The 23,709-nt window shown below is 40.1% G+C and overlaps 1 protein-coding gene across 3 annotated transcripts in view; it reads right to left on the reverse strand.

Annotated features, from left to right (window-relative positions):
• Positions 1 to 16,968: 16,968 nt before the first annotated feature.
• QKI (QKI, KH domain containing RNA binding) overlaps positions 16,969 to 23,709 on the reverse strand; it is a 301,310-nt gene continuing 294,569 nt past the window's right edge. For 2 of the 3 annotated variants that reach the window (XM_067560788.1, XM_067560794.1), the window contains one exon: positions 16,969 to 23,443. Coding sequence is in view for 1 of the 3 variants with exons in the window: in XM_067560794.1 (XP_067416895.1) it covers positions 23,427 to 23,443 (17 nt within the window). In the remaining 2 variants the exon portion in view is untranslated. The remainder of the gene's footprint in view (positions 23,444 to 23,709) is intronic. The other variant, XR_010922103.1, reaches the window with a different exon arrangement.

A 23,709-nucleotide genomic window follows, 5' to 3' on the forward strand; every position in this document is an offset into this window, starting at 1 on the left:
GTGGCACAGATGGGGTTGTTTATTTCACACTCTCCCTCAATAAAACAGGACAATTGACCTACCAAACCTTCCGCAAATGATTCAGTGCATTTCTCAATAGATGGCTTCTCTCTAGGCTGTGTGCTAGCATGGCTGTGAAAAAACAAAACAAAACAGTAATTTCCCAAGAGAGTAATTTGCAATGAAAGTGCTTTTGTGAAGGGATATGGGGGATTTATTCGAATTTATTCTAACTTTGTTGCTTTGATAGGGAACACTGAAGAGATACCAATGGAAACACCAAAGAGATCATCCAGGGCTTCTCTGTCTGCTTTAGCTGCATGTTTGTGTAGTCTCATACATGAAAAAGAAACCCACTCTATTAAGCAGAAAGGCTGTCCCAGTGGTTCCTTTGCAAAGGGTTTTGTAGTGAGTGATGTAAAGGCTTTCACTGGGAAAAGAGTTAACTCAAAGTCTCCATGTGACTGCTAAGCTAGGTGGGCAGGTCACCTTTTCTAGGAGCAGAAGACATCTTGCTTATTAGAATTGCCGCACAGATCAAAGTTACAAAGCCTCCTGAGAGGCGGATTAGTCACTGCTCATTTCTGCCTTTTGGATCTTTCCTCCTTTCAAAATTTGAGTTAATAATTGTGCCCTTTGCAAGTGAAGAGAAGGGCCACGCTGGGAACTGGACTCACTAACTCAGTCCAGACACACAGGCACAAACAAGGAAAAGGATTTGTAATGACAGAAGCAGCCAGAGAGAGGAGACAGAGCACAATGACCCTCCCGAGGAAAGAAAGAGAGGACACTAGCTGGCTTTTTGTGAGGATTCTTCCAGTCTTCAGTCTCTACAGGTCACATACGGTTGATTGGGTCACATTGTGCTGCGTGAGACGCCACACTTCATGTGTTGGATGGCTAGTCATTACACATTGCAGGAAGGCCAATAACTTCATGCCGAGCATAGCAGAACCAAGAGCAGGTTCCCAGAGTCAGGGGCTATTTATTGTTTACCTTCAGAATCACTTGGCCTCAATCCTGCCCAGTTATTTGTTTCAACACTTTTACCCTTGACTTTCAGAAAAATTGACATGGCAAAACTGGAGGTGGGGAGGCCAATGAGTTGATTTCAATAGAGGGAGCAGCAGCAACACTGGGAGGATTTTTTAATAAGGAAAAATTTCCAAGAAAAACCGAGAAAGTAAAATGGGACGTCAAGAGAAAAAAAATGATGAAGAAAAGGAAGGAAGGGGGGAAAAGAGGGAGAGAGATAATGGGCGCAGGGGAAGAGAGGCACAGGGTAGGGGTTGGGGAAACAAGAATGAGGCCAAAAATCTGAGACGAGGTCACAGATTCTTGAATGCCTCCATTTTTTTGGAGGAGGTGAAGTAAGGGGGGCAGAGGGGAGAAGCAGCTTTAGACACCTTGGCCTGATTTTCAGAAGTGCAGAGCTCCCATGACTACTTGAAGGCAATGAGAGGGGGAAGGGGCAGGTGCTCACTACTCCTTTAAATCAGGCCCAAGGTTTCTCAAGTTGGGCATACAAGCTCCCAGTCTTCTCTGATAATGAATGGGCTCTTCTTTGCTAATCAGTATAACACCACATACATAATTTGTCTTTTTAAGAAGTGTGTGTCAAAGTGTTGTACCGTTAATGTCTGTAACTGTGCATGTTTTTTGCAGATATCCTGTAACTGTTGCAGATCAAGATTTAACATATTTGTCTTAAATACTTGGTAGTTACTATATCCTAGGCTTTTGAGAAAAGTGTACCAACCTCTATATCTCATTCATAGTGACTCACTAAATTAGCTCTTATATGGGGAACTCGCTGCAATGGATGCTTCTCTCCCTTTATTAATAGCTCTTGTACTACTGCATCTCCACTGGTCATCAAGTGGACAAGACACATCAGAAGTGACAAGATCTTTACATCACAACAGCACCAACCTCCTGTGTATATTCAAGGGATTAGGAAGCATTTACATATTTTCATCTATAGAAAACCGTATTATAAAAAATTAGGTACACTTAGAATGGGGGCGCGGGGAGAGAGCAAAGTCAAAGCAATTTCCAATTAGGAGAGCTCCCACAGGTTCTCATGATATCAATGGACATCTAAAATACCTTTGAGGGTCTGGGACAAATTGCTTGAATCTGATCTGGTAAAAGGCAGGAATGATTCAGACACTGGAGTCAACAAGGGATGAGAGGGGCTGTCAGAGGTATGGGAGCAGGAAATGACTGGAGTTTGGATCTGATCAGAGAAAGACAGTGAGGAACTAAAATATTTATTATCAAACAAATTTTAGTCTGTGCACTCAAATGCTGACTTGTATTCAGCACCGGCATTCAAATGTGGCACTCAGTTATAAAAAGTCCTGGTTCTAAAAACATGTCTGTGAACTTATTAGGTACTGAAAAATGTCCTGCACTGCGTGGGCACTAAATCAGTTTCTTCTTAAAAAGCAAAAAACTACATAGCTATAACACAACACATGCAAACACTAATTTTTAATTAGTTGGTGGCTATGGCCTGCCAACAGTAGCTTTAGTGTCTAAAACTCAAAGACCAGAATAGGTTTTTCAGATTTGTCATGCATTTATCAAGTTAAGAAGGGCTTGACATCTTTAAGTATAATAGTTTTGATTCAACAAAGCATCCCTATTTAGGCAAGTACTCAAACCTCTGTAAATTTAAGTATGTACTTGAGTACCTTCCAAAAACCAGGATCAATCGGAAAAAAGTGCAGGGCAACACTGTGAAATGTATGGACTTTTTATCCTAATGGAGATTTTCCCCATATCATGTCCTCCATGACATGACATGACATGACAGAGTTAAATAAACGGTTATGAAAATTGGGGTTAAACTACATAGCTTGAGATTCTTTTGATAACTATGATTTCATCATCCCACCATTTCACATGTGGAACATCCATTCACTTCAATTGTAGTTCTGTTTAAAGGACATTTACAGGATCAAGTCTCAAGAATTCCAAGTAAAAATGATTAAAACAAATGCATTAAAAAAAACACACTATCTAAAATTTTCACCCTGTTTGCATGAATGCTGGCTAAATCACTTCATCTGTAAAAATCACAAATCTCAAGCCATAGAGCCATGCATTTCATGGGAAATGGGGGTGAGGACGGGGACAGGAGGGACGTTAAATTCTTTAAAACTGTAGCTGACACCTAGTGTTACTAATTAATTATTCTTGTGGCTAGCATGGTTCTGATTCAGGTATGGCCAGGGCCAACATGTCAACAGGCCACTGAGGCAAATACTATAGCACAATTCAAAAAGGGACCTGCCATTTCTATGGATATCCAGAGTAGTGATAATTAACAGTAACAAAAATGAGGATTAGGAGAGAAAATCTCATGTTTCAGGTTTTGAGCCAGTCTCTAGTTATTAGGGCTCAGTATGAGACCTTCATGGGGGCAGATTATCCCAGATCTACCTAGTGAGGGATTCTTGCACCTTCTTCTAAAGAAGCAACTTGTACCAGCCGCTGTTGGAGACAGGCTACTGGGCTAGATGGACCCCCAATGCTACTGTGGTATGGCTATTCCCATGATCCTATGTCATTGTGTTGGTCAGGACAAGGCTTGGTTTGTGTCAATTACCTTTGACACATTGTTTGATTAAATTTCCAAATATTTAGAGGAGCCTGGATTATTGATGCAAGGAAATTATGGAGAGGAGACACCCAAGCAGTAGCTTTCTTTTGGCTCAGAGATTGGAATTGAAAAGCTTCATTTACAACGAAGCCTGTAACAAAGCTAGTGGGGGAAGAAAACAACTGATTAGAAATCATTCAGGTTTAATTTATGGAGAAAGGGCGATGGCCTAAGAGAGTCAAGTAATGCTGGCTTTAAATCCATGCAAAAAACCCACAGTTGCGTGGTGGATCTGTATTCAGGCCACCAGAAAAGAAATCTGAAGCAGCCAGATTGGCTTTGTTTCAATCCAGGGAGGAAGTGTCCCTCTTAAATTCTCCATGCTTCTCTTCAGAAAGATTCCTGCAGCAGCCAGGGATCAAGTAATTACTTTGTCCCTGTTCACAAGATATCTCAAAATAGTAACAGACTACACACCCAGGAGATGATTAACAGAAGTTAAGGGTCAGGAACACAGCAAAGCTTAAGTCACAGCAAAGGAAATTTGCTTGGCCATTTATAGATCATGACTTCACCAGCCATGTGGCTCAGCACAAGTGCACGCATAAAAATGTAAAATTGTCTGTCATCATATCACTTATTTTAAGACTATTTCGTATCTTTATGAGTCATAAAAGTGTTAGTTATAGGACTTTGCCCATGAATGGAATACATATCTATCTAGATTCTTAAACCCACCACTGGGGTATCTGGCAGACTTATATAAGGGCTTAAACTAGATTTAAGTGGTGCCTATGCCTTACAGCATTATTGGAATGGCTTTTTAGCCATGATTCCACAACGTGAAACAAATGTGCTATTTATATGCAAGTGTCTAGGTAGCAATACAGAAAGGAAGCTCTGTACTTTCCCCACATTACAGACACATTAAAGTTGCATAATTAAATTTTAAAATTTTTGTAGATAAAATATCTCAGGAGCAGCAACAATGTAGAGAAATCTCAGGGTTTTGCCCGAGTTTCCACAATTATGCATGATAAGATTTTTAAGTAAACACAGTTTTCTATTTGGGAAATTGTGGAAGCATAGGCAGGTTTTTCTCTGAATACCAGTTAAAAATCAAATCAAGCTAGAGATATACCTTGCTTTTACATGATTTTGTTTGGAAATGTCTGTCTCACAAGCATCTTAAGTCTTCTTTCACTGATGTCTCCTTTTATCCTTCTCTGCATGTGTGCCTCCACCTCCCAACCACACTGATCTTTGATGAGATTCCTGGCTGTAAGAGGAGCTTTAGAACCAAAACAATATTGCCAATGGGCCCTTGAAAGGAGCAAGGCGCTGGTATTTGTGCTGACCCGCAGTGACAGCTACCCTCATTCCTCCAATAGTGGGAAGAGGGTGCATGGAAAGGGAACAGTGCAGCACTGTGGCTGTGCATGACACTCCAGAGACAAGAAAACAACTTAAATGAGGTCCCTGCCCAGAAGAACATACCCTCTAAATGAGTCTGATAACAGAGGATCTGATCACCTATACAGCTGAGACGTCCCACTGACTTCAACAGACGTACTCTTGTAAGTGCTTGCTAACATGAGTAAGGGTTGCACAATCAGGCCCATAATGAGTAACAGCAGCAAACTCAAGGGGGAAAAGAATGAGAAGGGAGAAACTGTTCTAGGGAGAGTATCATTTACCAAAAAATCAGATGATTAACTTTATTTTATTCTTTGGTTTCACTGGGTAGGTTTCTCCCTCTTTTTTTAAAAAAGCCAACTCCCTGCCAGCATGGAAATAGTTAATTTCCTGGCTCCCTTGAAGCCATGAGGAGATGATGGATCTTGAGTATGGAAGGCCTCTGTTCTTGTACTGTTGTAGCTGTGGAGTTTATGGTGACTAATTGAAGCAGGTGTGTAATATCAAAGGTGCAACTCTTCAAGTCAAACCTGACTAAGCAAATAAAAGCCCTGCTTTCCAGTCAGTTTTCGCTTTGTTGGCCAGAAAAAAAAGGAGCTTTTGGATGCCCTACTTATTTGCAGAGACATGTGAACTAGAACAGAGCCTCAAAGAGTGGGGTTTGCTATATAGACCTGGGGTCTGTTGTATTACTGTCTGCCATTTTTATTTTGTTTCCCACATGCCTGCTAATAAATGCTCCAGTTTGAAAACTTCAATACCCTGTTATCAAGCAGAGGTAACACATGAATACAAAAGGCCGCCACAAAAACTCACTATAAAATGTGCCATAACATTTTTCACGGACACAGGCCTTAAGCTAAAGGTGCCGCTCTTTTTGCATCAAAGTTAATCAAATTAAAGGTATATCGGTTTTAAAAATCCTAGGGGAGTCAGACAGCTAAGTCATCATGTGGCTGTATGGGAGGTCTGGTTTCAATACTGCCTTCCATTCTCTCGCACAGAGTCATGGCAAAAGGAAGAGACAGCTCCGTGGATGAAGGTAATCCAGGTGCATGCTACATGTTTAAAAAACACCGATAAGCCTGATCTTCAATTTCCATCCTTGAGGGGAAATGATATTTTTAACACAGCCATCAGATTCTCCACTCCCTTCACTCCCACCCAGCCATACTGCATTTGTAGCCTTTTGTTAAAGTGTAGCACTGGCCCTTGTCTTACTCAGTGTCACTTTTTGATGCCCCTGACTTTTCCCATGTGCTATAGCACACTTATAGGTCTGTAAAGAGCACTTGGCATTAAGGTAACGCTAGTGAAAATATCGCTAGCCACAAGATATTAGTGTGATTGCCCAAGACCCCAAACCCTTAGGGAGCCAGTCGCATGCCAGGTGTACAGCATCTCAGAGGCAAGCACAGCAGGGGCTTCCGCAGCTAGGCCTGGGGCTCCCAATAACCACTCAGCCCCGTGGCTAAGTGAAAAGGTATTTTACAAAGGCTGGTAGGAGAGGGAAAGGTTGCAGATACCCTGGGTACACAGGCTTAAACAGTTACAGTTCAAAGTGAACAACAGTGGCTCTGGGCTGGGTCCCTGAGGAAGCCCAGTCAAGAGTCAGAGCTCTTCAGGCCCAGTGCCTGGGATGCCCTCTTCTGTCCAGCCTTTTTAAGCATCCAAATAAGCATTTGCAGGTTTCCAGGCCACACTCAGTCTCTCTCACTGGGGCTCCTCTGCACTGGCTCCCTGCCCAGCCACTGCTGCTCCCCCATAAGTCCCACACAGAGCTGCACTGAGCAGTAACAGCCTATTCCACCTGCAGCTCTGTCCACAGTTCCTGGGGCTTCTCTCCAATACACTGCTGCCATGCAACTCCTACTCCCATCCCAAACACGACCCAGTCACTTCCTGGGTCAGGACTGTTCCCCTTACATGGCCAGGGGAAAGGGCAGAGCAGTGGGGAAGGGATTATGGGAGTTGTACTCCCCTGCTTTGCTCCATCACAAAACCATACAATTTCCACGGACAAAAATACCTGGGACTTTCAGTGTGCTCTGTAAACTAATGGCAAAACACCCTTATTCAGAACAGCCATATATTTCACTGAAAATCAGTGGCAAATTTGACTGGTCTTGTTGTTTTGCTGTTTGATGATGATTGCACCACAGGGAAAAGCATTGCATTAGCTACCTTAGCACAGTTGTGGCTGTCACTCACTCAGCACTGAGAAATCCTGACATCCAGCAGTAACGTTTGTCATAAATCCAGTTGGCCTATTCTGTTGGCTGTGATGAATGCAGCTGACACTCCCTGTGCTTTCCTGAGCCTCTCTCTGCCTTCTCCCCGGCCAAAACAAAACAAAACAAGCCCACCACCCTCTCTCTGTTCCCTGCAGGCTGCTTTTCATTTGTCCTTCTATGCTTCCAGAGACTTGGTTTCTGTGAAAAGCTAGGAAACAATTTATATTAAACTAGGAGTAGATGGAAGAGCACAGACTTGAAGAGAAGAGAGCTCTGGCACTAATAGACTCCTACTGTGGCAACTTGAGCTGAGACCATGCCTTGACTGGTCATGGAGACTGTATGACCTTCTCACCCCTTGGCTTTGTCGAGACTAAGATTTAAAAGTAATGTAGACTGTGCTAGCTACATAATCTAAGGCATTCATATGGCCCATCACCACAGTATTTGAACGCCTCAGAACCATTATTGTCTGTATCCTCTCAGCGCCATTGTCAAGGAGATAAGTGCTATTACCTCCATTTTACAGCTGAGGCATTGAAGCACAGAAAGGCTAAGGACGCTATCCAGAAAGGGACTTAGATCTTGTGTCTCTGAGCATTGCATTGCCTAACTTTTAGGCATACAGAAAAATCACAGGAACAACACTGTGATCCACAAAGCCTAAATTAGGTATCTAGGCTCCCCATACAACAAATGGGAAGAGATTAGGCGCCTAAGAATGGGATCTACAAAAGGCAGCACACTAGACCGGGAGCTGCCTAAATTAGACAATAGGAGATGCTGACAAGAGATGTGTGTCCAAAGTCACGCCCCATCATTTCTTGCAAGAATGAGTGAGGCTCATTCCACAGAAAGTGGCATGTGCACCACCACCACCACACGCCTTATAACCTTTAGCCTAGGGGTTAGTGCACTCACAGGGGAGATCCAGGTTCAATTCCCCACTCTGCTTGAGGGAGAAAGGATTTGAACATGGGTCTTCCTCATAGGTCTCACCTGCTTGAACCACTGAGCTGTAGGATATGCTGCTGTAGGATCCCCCTGTCTCTCCTGTGGAAGCTGTTCCATTTTAGATAAATACTGAGAATCAGTGGGCCAGAAAGCGAGCATGAAAATGACTTTGTAGACTGACAGTTAGGGCACTTGCCTGGGAGACCCAGGGTCCAGGCCGCCTGCTCCAATGACTTATTTAAACACAGTGTAACAGCTTCAACAGGAGACACTGAGGGAGCCCCACAACAGAAATCCCATAGCTCTGCAGTTAGGGGACACATGTGGGAGACGCCTGCTCAAAGCCTCTCTTCCCCAGACAGATGGGGCAATTCAGCCTGGGTCACCCACATCCCCAGTGAGGGCTCTAACCACTGGGCTAAAAGTTATAAGGTGGGTGGTAGCCCATGATGAGGGGGTCCTCTTCCTCCATTTCAATTCTGTAGGTGGTCTCTGAGCACACTTACCTGATCAGGCCCCACTTCAGATAGGCACCTGCCTGTCACATTCCCCGGGATTGTGAATTATGCCAGGGCTTAGGCAGGAGATAGGTGTTCGGCCATCTGCAGTGAGGCCAGGACCAGTCTTGGAGGTGGGCGGTGTGGTCAGGGGAGGTGCTGTGGTCAAGAGGCAAGGAGCAGGATACAGGCCCGCCCCCATCCCCCACCGCACTTGAACTGGACGTCGCCGGAGGCCCCACAACACAGGCTGGGCCGGGTCACCGGGCAGGACCACCATGGTTGGGGCAGAGCTCGGGGTGTTCTGGGAACGGGGAGGGCGCAGCCAACTGCCAGGCCTTCCACAACGCGATCTTCAACAGCCCCACCACATGGCACGCATGGGAGGCGCACGGGGATGGTGCATTTACACTCCCATTGGAGGGGAACCATAAAAGCCCAGAAGAGCGCCATCCTCCTCTTCACTCCCACTTCCTTCCCACATCCACCCCCCCACACACACACATCGTTCTCTGCCTCTTCCCCACCCTTCCTCAACTCACCTCCATGCTCCTCCACCTGGATTCCCAAAGGGCAAGAATGCGGGGCGTAGGGCTGTCGCAGGAGAATGAGGGATGCTGGCTGACGGGTGATGGGAGCTGAGAAAGGCTGCACACTGAGGTAGGATGAGGTGGCTCCTTCCACAGCAGTGGCAAGTGGGGGGGGGACGCAGGGGGATGGGGAAAACGGGGGGGAGGGAGGGAGATGCAGGAAACCCAGGCCAGGGGCAGAAGCAGGCAGTGAGAGCCAGGGGCACCAAAATACAAGTTCGCCCAGGGCACCATTTTCCCTAAGGCAGGCTCCAACTGCGCATGCTTAGAGGCAGGAACATAGGCACTGAGGGAACTTTTATCTTGAAAGCAGACACGAGTGCATATAGGTGCCTATGAGGGTTAGGCTGGTGTTTTGTGGATTACAGAAGAATCTAAAAGTGGGATTTAAGTACCTAGCTCTGAGGTTTAGGTGCTTAAATTCCTTTGTGGGCCTAAGTGACTTGCCTAAAGTCAGAAAGTAAGTCTGTGGCAAAGCAGTGACTTGAATCCTGGTCTCCTAAGTCCTAGGCTGGTGCCCTAAGAACTGAACTATCTTTGCTCTCTATTCTAACTTGTTCTAAAATGGTGTATATTTCTAACTTGTGCTTGCTGGTCAAATGGTCAGCACACTTATAAATCCTAGTCTAGACATTTAAAAGTAGACAAAAATATATGAACTTGAACTTGTGTAAATTGGTGCATGTGTTCATATCTAATATAAAGTCATTGCTTGATGGTAATTTTCTATTTAAACATCAATCAGCATCTAGTCTCTCTGCTGTTTGGGTTAAGATTATGGGAAAAGTTGTGATGAGCCAACTTTCAAGGTGTTTGGATGTCTTTGACTACCTTCACCCTTGGCAATTGGGATTCAAATCCCAAAGAAATCTGTGCCCCCTCTGCCTCTCCCACAATGCCCTGTCCCACGCTGCTATATCCCCTATAGTTCCCCCATCCTCTATGTCCCCTGGATCAATTTTGTCAATGTCCCATCATCCGAAGGCTCAGCTCTCTACAGAATGCTGCAGTGAGGCTCTAGGTCAGGGCGCACGTGCAGATCTCTCGGGTACATGCACACTACAAAATGGTGATTTTTTTTTTTAATGTTAACTAACAAGTGGTACTAGTATGGGCAACACAGTTTGTACTTGTCCTTCATGTTAACAGCTTGAGGTAAGCAGTTTACCCCAATTTGTGACTATGTGGGACAACTACAAACTGCCTTGGCCACTCTAGGATTTTACTAAATTTTGGCAAATATGTAGTGAAAAAAATGGCAGTTACTTATCTGTAAGTGGAGGTTCTTTGAGATGTGCTAGGTCTCTGTATTCCACCCATAGGTGTGCATGCACACCATGTGCTGGAGTCCAGAGATTTTTAGTAAGTGGTGTCCATTGGTCCGCACATGTGCAGTTGTTCTCCTCATACACTGAACTGAGAGTTTAAGGGGTGTCTCTTCAGTTCCTTTTCCAAATGCAAATCCAGTCTGACCTGCAGCAGAGGATGAAGGGTGGGTAGTGGAATACAGATAGGGACCACACATCTTGAACAATCTCTAGTTACAGGAAAGTACTCTCCTTTTATTCTTTGATGATGGTTCCTATGTGTATTCGACTCATGGGAGGTTAGCGAACAGTAATCAAACAGGAGGTGGATGCGCGGGCACAGACCTGCTGGCTGATTATAATACTGCTGTCTCCACAGCTGTAGCAAAAGACTGGACCAAAGTGTAATATCTTGTGAAGGTGTGTAAGGAAATCCAGGTCTCTGCCCTACATGTCTCTAATAAGGGTACATCTCACTGAGATGCAGCAGAGTTGCTTGCGCTCTAGTAGAATAGGCCCCCACCACCTCTGGGGGAGGGATCTGAACTAGTTGGTAACAATGCATAATGCAGCCAAGATCCATTAAGAAAGCCTCGTGCAGATTTAGCTTGACCCCTTGCTCTTTCTACTATGGTAACAAGAAGTCTAGATGTCTTTCTGAGGATTGCTTTTGTTCTTTGTAGAAAAAAGACCACTGCTCTTCAGATATCTAGAGCAGTGGTTTTAAACTTGTGGTCTGTGGACCCCTGAAGGTGTGCAGACTATGTCTAAGATTTCCAAAGAGGTCCGCACCTCTATTCAAAATTTGTTAAGGGTCCACAAATGAAAAAAAGTTGAAAATCACTGATCCAGAGAATGAAGACTTCTCATCAGAGCCTTTCTGGATGATGTGATAGCGACTAGGAAAGCAACTTCCATCAAGAGATGGGACTTCAAACATGTGGCTAAAGGTTCAAAAGGAGGTATGGTAAGAGATGAAAGAATGAGGTTGAGGTCCCATTGAGGTGTTGGGTTCACCAGTGGTGGGAAGGGGATAAGAAGCCCCTTCAGGAATGTAGTCATCATGGGATGATTAAAAATGGTGTGGTCATCAATAGGGGGTATGAAAAGCACTAATTGCTGCTAAATGAACCCATAGGGAAGTAATAGAGAGACCCAATATCTTAATGGTAAATAGATATTCTAGAATAATAGGGATCCCAGTGGACTCTGGAGATAGCTGGTGGTGGTGTGCCCAAGAGGAGAAACATTTCCACTTGGCTGAATAGCATCTCCTGGTAGAATCTTTTCTACTTTGTTGAAGATGTATTTAACCACTCTGTCTGGAATTCTGGTCACCTGATAACTGGAAAAGGTACAGAGAAGGACAACCAGAATTATTGGGGGTTTGGAACAGCTACTGTATGAGGGGAGAGAGAAAAAAAAAAAAAGAAGAAAGACTTTTCAGCTTGGAAAAAAGACAACTAAGAAGGGCTATGATAGAGGTCTATAAAATCTTGAACCAGGTTTTGAATTCTTAGCCTCAGCTCTTAAGCTTGTGCTCAGATGGGGGCACTGCCTGATGATTCCCCTGTGCATTGGTCTTAGTCTCCCTAGCCAAGATTTGATTGGGGTCCCCCGGCTTTCTCCATCAGAAGTTTTCTAAGTCTTAGCTCTTGACCCTCATGAGTTCTGGGAGGGTAAGAGCGGTAAATGATGCTTTTTGCTGAGATGCAAGCCTCATTTAAGCAGTAAAGTCAGCACTGGGATTTATTGCTCACTGAAAAGGAGCAGATGCAGGAAATGTAATTCTTGAACCCCGAGACTCCCGGCATAAACCCAGCTTTTCCCCTGGCCTGCGATAACTAACTAACTACCCTAGTAATTACGAGTCAAAAAGTAAAATACTAAAACTATTTACAATATATTTATAGATTGAAGCAGTTGATGAAAGATGCTGTGGACACAAGATTCTGACTCAGGCCTTGAGGCGGTAAGAAGGAACTAGAGAGGCACCACTCTGCACTGCCCCTGATGCCCTTGGTTCAGAGCATAAGGAGGACAACTGTGCATATGCGGACCAACAAACACTGCATACTAAAAATCTCTGGACTCAGGCATATGTGCGCATATGTACCCATATGTGGAATACAGATAGGGACCATCACTCAAAGAAGAATCACCATTTTTCTAGCAAAGAAATCACCTTTTTTTCCTTAGAATCTTCAGGGTGTTTGATTTGCTAGCAAAAAAGTCTATACACTGTGAAACCTGTCAGGAAATAGCGATTTTCAACACTTTGTAACTCAGCCCTACCTGAGTCAGCAAGAACATCATTCCTAGCCCCAACGAAATCCCCCTGACAAATTTCAAATGACTGTTGCAAACAATAGAAGGATTACAGTTATTCAGAGAAAGGCTGCAAGAATCTTTTAAAATAGAAAGTGGAGGTAGCAGTCTCTGCCAGCTTCTGCTGTAATATTCTCATTTTTAACATCTATTCTTGTTAAACACAAAGTGACATGGAAACAATGGTGCAGTAAATAATCATATCTTAATGACTAAATCTGATCCATGATTCAAGAAGTAGATTTAAAAAAAACTGCTAACCAATAAAATCTTTGGAAATAATTAAACATGGACAAACAGTATTAGGCAGATTACATAGTATAGAAATTGCTGCACTGGCAGAGGGATAGTTTAGATCATGGGTTCTCAACCTGTGTCATGAACTGATCAGGTTGGGAGGTGAGCCATGACCCTATTTGCTTTCTTTATGGCTGATGGGAAGGGGTCACAAACTTTTTCTGTTTTAACACAGGGTTAGGCTGAACACCACTGGACAAAATTACGTAAAAGATATTTTTCTTCTCTGGTTTCTGTAATGTTGCTTCCAGTATTGAACTTAATCTACAGATACATAGAAGACTTCAATCTCTAAGGCTGTCAACACAGGAACCTTCCTAAACACCAACTACAATTATTTTAAATTAAGAAAACCACAAAATGCTCAATGCATAAAAACATCAAGATTTTAGAGGATGTTGGGAAGCTGGTGATGTAGGGCTCTTAACAATAAACACAATGGGAGCTGTTGCTGGCACATGGCAGAGCAACTATCAATATAAACACTGATAAAGTGTATAGAGTCAAGTTCTGAGGACACAAAAATGTGTGTTAGACTTGAAAGTTAGATAGAGCTAATTTTCTAAGTTTTGTGAAAGACTAGGAAATGGAAAAGAAACCAGTACTGAAAAAGAAAGGATCTGGAGGAAGTATTTAGTGGAATTTTACTATTTTCAAAATAAATTTGCTCTTCTAAATAAGGTGGCTTCAAACAGAGTTTCCACATTTTTAATCTGAATTTTCTAATGTGTATATTGCAATATGTTGGTCAAGAACATTTCGTATCAACATTTCTTATTCACATGCATTGAACCATACTGTTGTAAAATAATCTAAACTACGCAGGTGCAACAGATCGTACTAAATGGTAGGATTAAAGAATTTAAACTGGGGTAGGAAATGAATCATCTTGTGTGTTTGTAATGCACCTAGCACAATGACACCTCCTGATTGTGATCCCACTATTCTGATTGGAGCATATGGGTCCAACTGTAATATAAATATCTACTAATCATCTTGCCACTCATCCTGCATTAATATAATTCCCCTAGTAAAGAACACTATCCTCTACTTCGCTGAGATTACAAAATACCTTTTGATACAACAGCCACATTTACAGTCATAAACTATCTAGACTTCCATTTCCTAGCATAGGTACAACTATCTGTTGACCAGAATTCATAACACTGAATTATCAGTTCTCCACTGATTTGTGCTTGGTAACAGGAAGTGGCATCGTGTGTGTGCAAACATGGAGGATACCAGCCATTTTGAAAGGCTGGACCTGTTCCATCAGTAGATTAGGAACCAACAAAACTGATTCCTAAATGGTCTCAGTCACAAAATCCATTGCTGTTAAGAACATAAGAATAGCTATATATATAGCATACATATATATGGTTCATCTAGCCCAGTATCCTTCCTCCGACTGACTAGTTCCAAATGCTTCAGAGGGAATGAACAGAACAGATGAGTGATCCATATTGTATCCTGTCCCAGGTTCCAGCAGAGGTTTAGGGACACCAAGAGCAGGAGGTTGCATTCTTGACCATCTTGGCAAATAGCCATTAATGTACTTCTCCTCCATGGACTTAACTAATTACTTTTTAGCCCAGTTATAGTTTTGGTTTTCACATCCCATGAATGAGCTCCACAGGTTGATTGTACGTTGTGTGAAATACTTCCTCATGTTTGTTTTAAACCTGCTGTTTATTAATTTCATTGAGTGACCCCTGGTTCTTGTGTTAAGTGTTCAGCTTCCCACCTACATTTTTTTTAAAGGGCCTTCATTTACTGATGAGTTCCTGAAGGGAGGAAGCATTGTCAAGTCTCACTTTTACAATCTCAAAATATTTGTTTTTTCTTAAAGCTGCTGCTCCTCTTGCAGTTGTGGATATATCAGCTTGCTATTTTAAATTTGTTTTTAATTTCCTCATGATTGCAATAAACGTCAAAATGTGAACCAACAAGACTCAAAACCCACAAAATAAATAAAAAACATACTATAGTTTTAAAAATACCATGGTTTTTAAGGAAATTGCATGATTTTGGGAGGCCTGACTCGAATTTTAAACCATTGCAGGTGGTCATACTGAGTAGTCATCTCAATAAAGAATGGCAGCACCAATACTTCGTCCATTTGAGCTGCTCATCTGCACCATGAAAAGGTCACAGACAATGGCTCTTTGTGCTTCTTTCTGGTAGCCCAGAGCAGCAAAAAGTGAAGGGCACTCATCTCTGACAAGCAGTGATGATTACTGAGAAGGGGCAGGATTGTGCTTCGGACTTTATTTTCACACAGAAAATGACTGTGATCAACTATTTTTGCCACCAAGGTACTTACAATAACTACTCCTTTTTGTAAAGTACTTGAGAATATTCTAGAAAAGTGAATTGGATCAGCACCCTGTAAACTAAAGGTACCAAAAGATTAGTGAAGGTGGCAGAAAATGATACGGACTGTTCCTAGTCCAGTCCAGTAAAATTTATTGGTAGTAACTTTCTACTCATCAGCTTCCATGTCTAATTTTATTGTATAGCCTAAACAACAGAATGCTGGTATAAGTATCCTGACTGCATTCTCATAGCACAAACATGACCTCCCCAAAAATAAATGATGGGTTTGTCAATGGATTCCTTCTGGGCAGGAGTTAAGGAAGACAGCCACACGCTGCCTCAGAGGGACCCATTGCAAGCCCTAGGGGAGGGGGCCAGGCTGCAGCACTGCAGCCATTCCAGATGCCTTGGGGAGACTGCAATAATTTGGAGATTACCCCAGTCTGTCTTAGTAATGGCATTGTCTTTTCCAGATCCTGGAACACCTGGGATCCAGAAGACACAGAGATGGTGCCTTTGTCCTCCCCAACCTTCTTGGGTGTGAGTTCATGTGCCCCCCTTGGAGATGCAGCACAGAACTTCACCCATTGTGGCCTGGTCTACCCTAGAAAATTAAATTAACTACATCACTCAGGCATGAAATATCTACAACCCTGAGCAGAATAGTTGAGCTGCCCTAATCCTCATTGAGACAGCACTAGGTCAATGGAAGAGTTCTTCTAATGATCTAGCTACCGCCTCTCCTGGAGGTGGATTACCTAGAGATGGGAGAACCCCTCATGTCAGCGGAGGTAGTGTCTACATTGAAGCATGACAGCAGTGTGGTGCAACTGTGGTGCCGTTGTGGTGTTTTAATTGGAGACAAACCCCGTGTGTTGTGCTGAACCAGCTTTTGCTTTATACAATTATACATATTTTACAACACTGATAAATCATTCCTTTCAGTGAAAATGGCAATTTTAAAGAGCTAGAACTTTAAAGTGGTGCAAGTGAAAATAATATTGGTCTGTCTCCTTTTATGTTGATTAACAGTCCAGTAACTATGATATTCAAGCAATTATAATCTTTTAATAATTTGGTAAAATCCAAGTTGCTTATAATTTTGATGTGCTTTGCAAATCCAGATGTATTGTGGTATGTGTACTGTTTGCATGTAATGCATATTCATTAACTTTTTCTAGTCTCTAATTGTAACCGAATACCAATCCAACAGCAATCCTTCAGTAAAAGGTAATATCCAGGTAGTCAGATCACGACAAAATTTTAAGTCACTTAAAAAAGCAACGTCTAATATTGCTAAAAACATTAATGAACGGTAAAGTGTGTAAAATGTAGATTCTTTATTCTGTTGTTTAGATACAGAATAAAATGTGACTTTTCAGAAAATAAAACTATAGTTGCAGCATTGATAGCTTCCAATTGGCTTCTGAGGATAAAGTACATGCACTTTTTCCAGTTATTTTATTGCACATCATGTACAGTCATACTTGGTGTTTTTATTTACATGTGTTTGGCAATGTCCATTTTCCTCTCAAAATACATTATTTTGCACAAACAAAATCTTAAATGTTTCACACAAAAACTGCCATAATACAAGTTAGAAAGGATATATATTTCTACTAACTCTTCTCTAATAGTAGTTTTTCAGATGCAAATTAATCTTCACCCTGGGAGTCAGATCTCTCCCAGTGCAGTCTGTTGTCAACAATAGACACCAAAACTGCTGGCACTAAGACACTAATACAGCAAGTAACCCTCTTCTGCGCATAACACCCATCTCCAATGTGGAACTATACCACCTGCAACCAGCGAGCAGGCACATAGGAAGACCAATGTGCTTTAATTAACCAGTTTGATTCAACATTGATTACCACAGTGTAACGGTTCATATGACTAGTTGAAAAACAGTGCTCCATTAATATATTATTTCACAAAACGTGTCCCTATATCAAAGATTTATTAAAAATAAACTAGGCATTCCAAGTACAATTACACACTTGCACCTCAGGAATGTTTGAAAAAGTGTTACAAGGACTTCATTATGTACAATGTGCCATTTAAGAGTGCCCGGTTTATTATCCAGTTACATAAGCGTCATGCAGTTGTATTTTTCTGCATTCTTTTTTACTGAGTAGCAACATACCTTAATGGATATTTCCTACAGCATTTTGCAGTGCAGAAAACTTTTCAGTGGTCCCCATAGATTAAAGGGTGTGATTTGGATATGAAGCAATTTTTGCCTGTTGTATTACGTGTAAGTGGATTTTTACACATTAACTTGTTAAAAGATCTGTTCAAATAGTATATTAGTAAATACTGTAACAGTAAATACTGATTAGTAATCTAAACTGGTTAAGTATCTGCACAAAATATATTTTAAGTAAGCCTTTGAGGACTCTCTATGAAACATATTTTGGTTTGATGCACAGTAAGGTTGTTCTCCAAGAGGTTAATTTTCTGATGTATTGTTTTTTAAAAAGTATATTGTTTCATCCAGTATTTATTTTAAAGTGTTTTGTTGTACTTCTGTTTACACTTGCATAAAAAACGTAGGTTTACTTATTTAAATGGACTCCACTTTACTGGAAGGAACTGCAACACTGTAGCTTTGCTTGAATGCATGCATACCTTTTTAAATCTAAGACACTTTGCCCCTCCAGAATTAAAAAAACTAAACTATTCAACAAATATAGCAATGCTGACATTATAAACTTAAGCACTAGAAATTCATCTTAAATTGTTGCTTTTATAGTTGACAAAATTTTTAGTTAAGCACTCAGCTATGTACATTGAGAACTGTATTTATGTTCAATACTAACATTAATTTGTGTATTTGCTTTTAAAGTTATCATTTTCGTTCAGCTTTAAAAAAACCAGTCCTCTTCTGCGCAAATGTTCATTATTATATATAACTGAGAACAAGATGAAAATGCCCATTATGGGCAAACTATGACAGTACTTCATAGATAATGAAAGATAAGTTCATGAAAATGGTACCATAGGCATCCAACTAATTGCCCCTGGAGCAAAGATATTTTGCAATACAAAAATTGTAACTATCAAAAGACATCCCAAAGTTTAAACACCTGTGCTCTCAAAAATTTTGAGTATTTTCAATGTAACTAAATTCATAATTGTGATGTCACATTACTTGAATCATAAGGTTCTGATTTTATCCACTGAGTTATTTTCTTTTTACACTGCCTCTCAGTGAATTTTTGGATAGCAATGGATTCATAAGTTAAACAGTGAATGGCCCCCAAAAAGTAGGATTTTTGTACACATGTAACTTATTCTAGATGTATCAATTTTCTTTATTTTATAGTTGCATCTTTACAGCTGTGTAAATTAAACTAGATGTTTAAATGGTATTAAAAAATCTAGATGTATATCAACATACCTAAATTTAATACACAAATGCATTTATTAGTGCTAGGCCCATTTTTTCCTCCATACAATTCAAATGCAACTTTTTTCCCCAAAATTGTGAGAACCTTTCCATTTTTAAAGTAAACATTTTATTACAAGGATTCTGAGATGTGTAAATTAAAACCTATAACAACAAATGGAAAAACTCCACATTTTGAACAGATGCAGATCCCTTATCTGAATTTTTATTCCCAGGCAGTGTGCGCTAGTTCACAGAAATGTAAACTGTCAATATCTGTGAAATAAGTGATGTACATAAAGGGTCTCCCAAGTCAACAGCTGGTAATTATTGTACATTTAAGATCAGAAATCTACAAGATCCACAAACAAGAGACTTCAAACAGTAGAAACTTTTAAATATGAAGTTTCGTTATAAAAGTAATTCGCATATAAGTTCAAAAACAAAAAACTTATTTACTACAGTGTTTTCACCACTTACATTCCCTGCATTCATGTTGCTACAGTCATCCACAGGGATAAAGATCACAGATAAAGGAGTCCTGCTATTTGAAATGGCTATTTCTCAGTAATATAGTGCAACAGGTTTAGTATTTTGTACTGTCTGTAATCATTATGAAATGATCCAGCTTGACCTTTGGCTTTTCAGAAGTTGTACTCCCTTGAGCTAAGTGATACTGACAGACTACAGAAGTACAAAAAAGGCTATGTAAATAGGATGTCAAACAGGAAATAAGGCAATCTGCATGAAAAATCTTTGTGATGTCACAGGAAAAAAAGCAGGTTCCTTGCTTCAGATACACAAAAAGTATAGTCCAGTAGTAATGTGTACTCATAGAAAATAGAGTCACATGATATGACATTGAATTGGATGCTTTAAATAATGAATGGCAAATTTCAATGAGATTTACTGTGATTTCAAATGGTTCAACAAAGAATCAAACTGGTTTCTCTGGTACACCATCACATAATTTACCAATATACTGGCATCTTTGCTCTTTTGCTGAGAGCTGACAGTGATTATTTTAGAGAAAGAAAAAGTAACGTGTGGAATTAGTAATGCAGATGCTGAAAGGCAAGTGGCAAGACTACAAGAAGAATGCTTCAAATAATGCTACTTTGTTCCCATCTCTATCGGCACCTACCCCCAAGGTAAAGGCCAGAATGACCAAAGCCAATTTAATAGTAGTGTGCAGAATGTCAGCCGACAAACAACATAAATACAAGTCATGTGTTATCTGTGGTCACGTTCTTCAGGGTTAGTCCAGTAACTCAAGACTTTACATTCTTCTGTCTTTATTTGTTTATTTTAATTAAACATGTAATGGTTAATAAACAGACATAGTCCAGAGTTAGTAGGTTCGTATTATAACATTTATTAAAATAATGCTATGGGTTAATAGAAACAGCAAAGAACCAAAGAATTAAAATGCAAGCTATGTAAAAACCCAACTAAAACCCAAATATATCTAATGTATTCATTCAGTAGCTAACTAAAAGCCCAAGAAAGACAACACTCCCAATATAATAAAGTACTGCAAAACAATTGGCAATTTTCAGTTATCAAAATTGTGGGTTTTGCATTTTTGTATCCTTTTTTTCTCAATCAGGAAAAAAATTGAATGTTTTATATAACATACATATAAAACAAGATAGAAAAATACATTATAAACTTGTAACAATGGCTGTAAATACATTATCTTACATGTTTCTCATAGGCAATAGGTTGGTTATGGTACATACACAGCATGAAACTACTAAGATAATAAAGAATAGACAAATACATGTCATCTGTACTGTTACATACAAGCGACACTCCCATCTACCCACTCTAAAAAAAATTACATAATACTGTCAGAAAGAAGTCTTAAAACTACATATTTTAATAAAGAAAAATTCAAGAAAGAATTATAATACTGAGAACCAAGGCATTCAGAGATTTCAAAAGTCATGCTTTTTTTTATGTTGATCCAAAATTTTGTCAACTATGTTTTCAAAAGTTTGTTCATTCCGAGCAAACGTTACTATTTTACTATTACATGTCACACTTCTACTTCATACAACTACTTTCCCCCCAGTAACAGACCTTTCATAAACATCTAAAATATCCAGGTTTATCATAGTTGAGATGAAACTGGATCAAATACTGGTATTATTTTAACAAATCTCTTTTCAAATGTTTGAGTGTCGCAGGTTTATTCAACCAAACAAACAAAAATCAAAATGGCACAGCATATATACTGTAAGTAAAGTCAAAACAACAGTATGTGTAACAGGAAGACAAGCTGGTGGCACGATAAACAAAAGCTAGCTGAATACAAAAGGATGAATGTCTATTGCATAGTAAATAAACTGATAATTGTTTCCAGGTGAGACAAGATGTTGGATGAGATCACCATACAGGTGCTTGAACTGTAAGCCCACTTTCTGAGCTTACTATTGACCTTTGATTTGGAAGCTATAAAGGTTTGCAGGAGGAGAATAAGTTGACAAGAGGGGAAATAAAGTTATCACCTGATATTTGCCAAGTCTAATACTGAGCTATTAGCAAAATGATACTTGCTCAATATTTTCAGAATTCAACACAGTAAAATAGCTTCTCAGCTGTTACACTGATCTAGCTACATGAATTTCATATGGAGCTTAAAAGATAAAACTGAAATATAGCTGGATTTTTAAATAATTAGTTGATGAGTCTTTCCTACTTTTCTTTTAAATAAAAAGCAATAAACAGTCAACATTAATCAAGCAGGAGCTGATGAGAAATAAGTATCTTCTACACTATTTGACACTGTGGGAGCTGTTTACAAAATACTGGGACATACTTAGGTCAGACTTAAAATCAGTTAAATATGTTCGATTTCTTTATCCACCAAATTTTATTTTGTGGATAAGTATAAGGTCTGTTATACTTTTCAATGTTTATTTCAAATCTAGACAACTCCACATCACCCCCTGAACAAAATGGAGCATTTGCTGCCCTATAAACATAGGGCACCTAATGCTCTGATTTAGAATGAGTCAGAACCCTTTGGTTTAGATTGAGCAAGTACATGAAACAAAATATATGTTAGCTATGGTTTGAGATAGTGAAAATGTTGCAAGACTAATGAGGCTAGCATTTGATAGAAAAATTATCAAATCTTTCACATTATAAGATTTGGCAAAGTTGCATCATGCTAATATGGCAAAAATCAGGCATTTCAAATGGTCAACTCATTTGTCTTCCTTTCCCAGCTTCTTTTCACATACTGGGCGACTGAGTGGCATGCATTAACTTGCTGTCTGAGGGAGGAGCTGATTATACAAGACATTTGACTAAATGACCATGAAGAAAATAAGGCACTTCCTTTTCTTTAGACTTATTCCAATACTTAAAAAATAAAAAAGAAAGACAAAAAGGCTCTTTTGGTCTTTTGTTTCTTGACAACCACCAGAAAAAATCATTTAATGAAATAAAGGGTTTCTTCTTTGTTCTTTTTTTCTTTTTTTATAACACTTGAAAGTATAAAATGCTACATTTCCAAAAATATATTTTTTCTGCACCAGCACCCTTGTATAGTAAAAGTATCTACTTTTTTGTTCATTTTGTTTCAATGCACTACGCTTTATCTACAATTTCATTACATGTATACAGCAAATAGGCAAGCATGGCTTTTACATCCTTAATGAAATTTTTCCTATACAGGGAGATTTAAAAAAAAATTTGAACAGTTTGCCCAGTAATGTGACACATAATGCATGTACCTTGTTCTCATGTAATATTTTAAGAAAGTTTAAATATGGTTAAAGTAATCTTAACTCAGATTTTGCTTTCATAGTGTTGTTTTGTTCTTTGCATTAACATAGTTCTGAAAATTCATTGAAATCTATCTTTCATGGCACACATTCTTTTAAAACATCCAATTTGGCAGGCAATAGAAAAAAGGCTGCAACTTTTGCCCTTTGAGGGCACTGGTAGTGACTAAACAGCACATCAAATTTTGAATACTTTTTGGAATCCCTTCACCAATGACATTCCTGACCAAAGGTTCATGCATGATGCATCATCACACAGTACATTCAGAGAGAGCTTTGACTTCATTCTGAGAAGAAAAAGATTCCTAGAAGTCGCTCACAGTAACTGCCTCTGTCATTGGGTAGTTAAGGGACATCTGTCTCCATCTCTTAAGTGAGGCCTTCTGACCGTTCGTTTAGGGTGGGACACTAAAGGATGATCAGTGCTGAGGGATGAATTGGACCTTATTGCTTTACTACTATTCAGTGCAGGTTCTAGAACCACTTTCACCCAAACAGGAAAAAAAAAAAAAGCTGAGTTGGAGGACAACAATTCTTTGTCTTTTTTGTTAGATGGTAAGACGAACGGACAAGTGCCTCAGCTCGCTGCACTGAAGACAGGCAAGCAAAGGCGATTACCAGTTAACTGATCAGCAGGCAGGCATGGTCAGGTCATCATTGGGTGAAGAGTTCAGAGGTCAGAAGGTCATAGGTTAGTTGCCGGTGGCGGCTGGGTGGTTAGAAACAAAAACAAAACAAAAAACAAAATAAAAAAAACAAAAGAGAAAGAAAAGATAGAGAAGAGATTAGTTTCAGCTAGTGACGGCTTAATGACAACATGAAAACTAATCACAACTAATAAAAAACAAGCATGTTTAATTCTGACGCACTGATTGACACCATCTACAGAATGCAATAAAATCATGACAGTCTTGTATCATGATTTGACATGTGAAGGAGAAGCCCACTCCCACAAAACTGGTTAACAGGAAAAAA

Source organism: Emydura macquarii, unplaced genomic scaffold (assembly GCF_026122565.2).
Source record: "Emydura macquarii macquarii isolate MOO-44397 ecotype Brisbane River unplaced genomic scaffold, CSIRO-AGI_Emac_v2 contig_2308, whole genome shotgun sequence".
Taxonomy (NCBI): domain Eukaryota; kingdom Metazoa; phylum Chordata; order Testudines; family Chelidae; genus Emydura; species Emydura macquarii.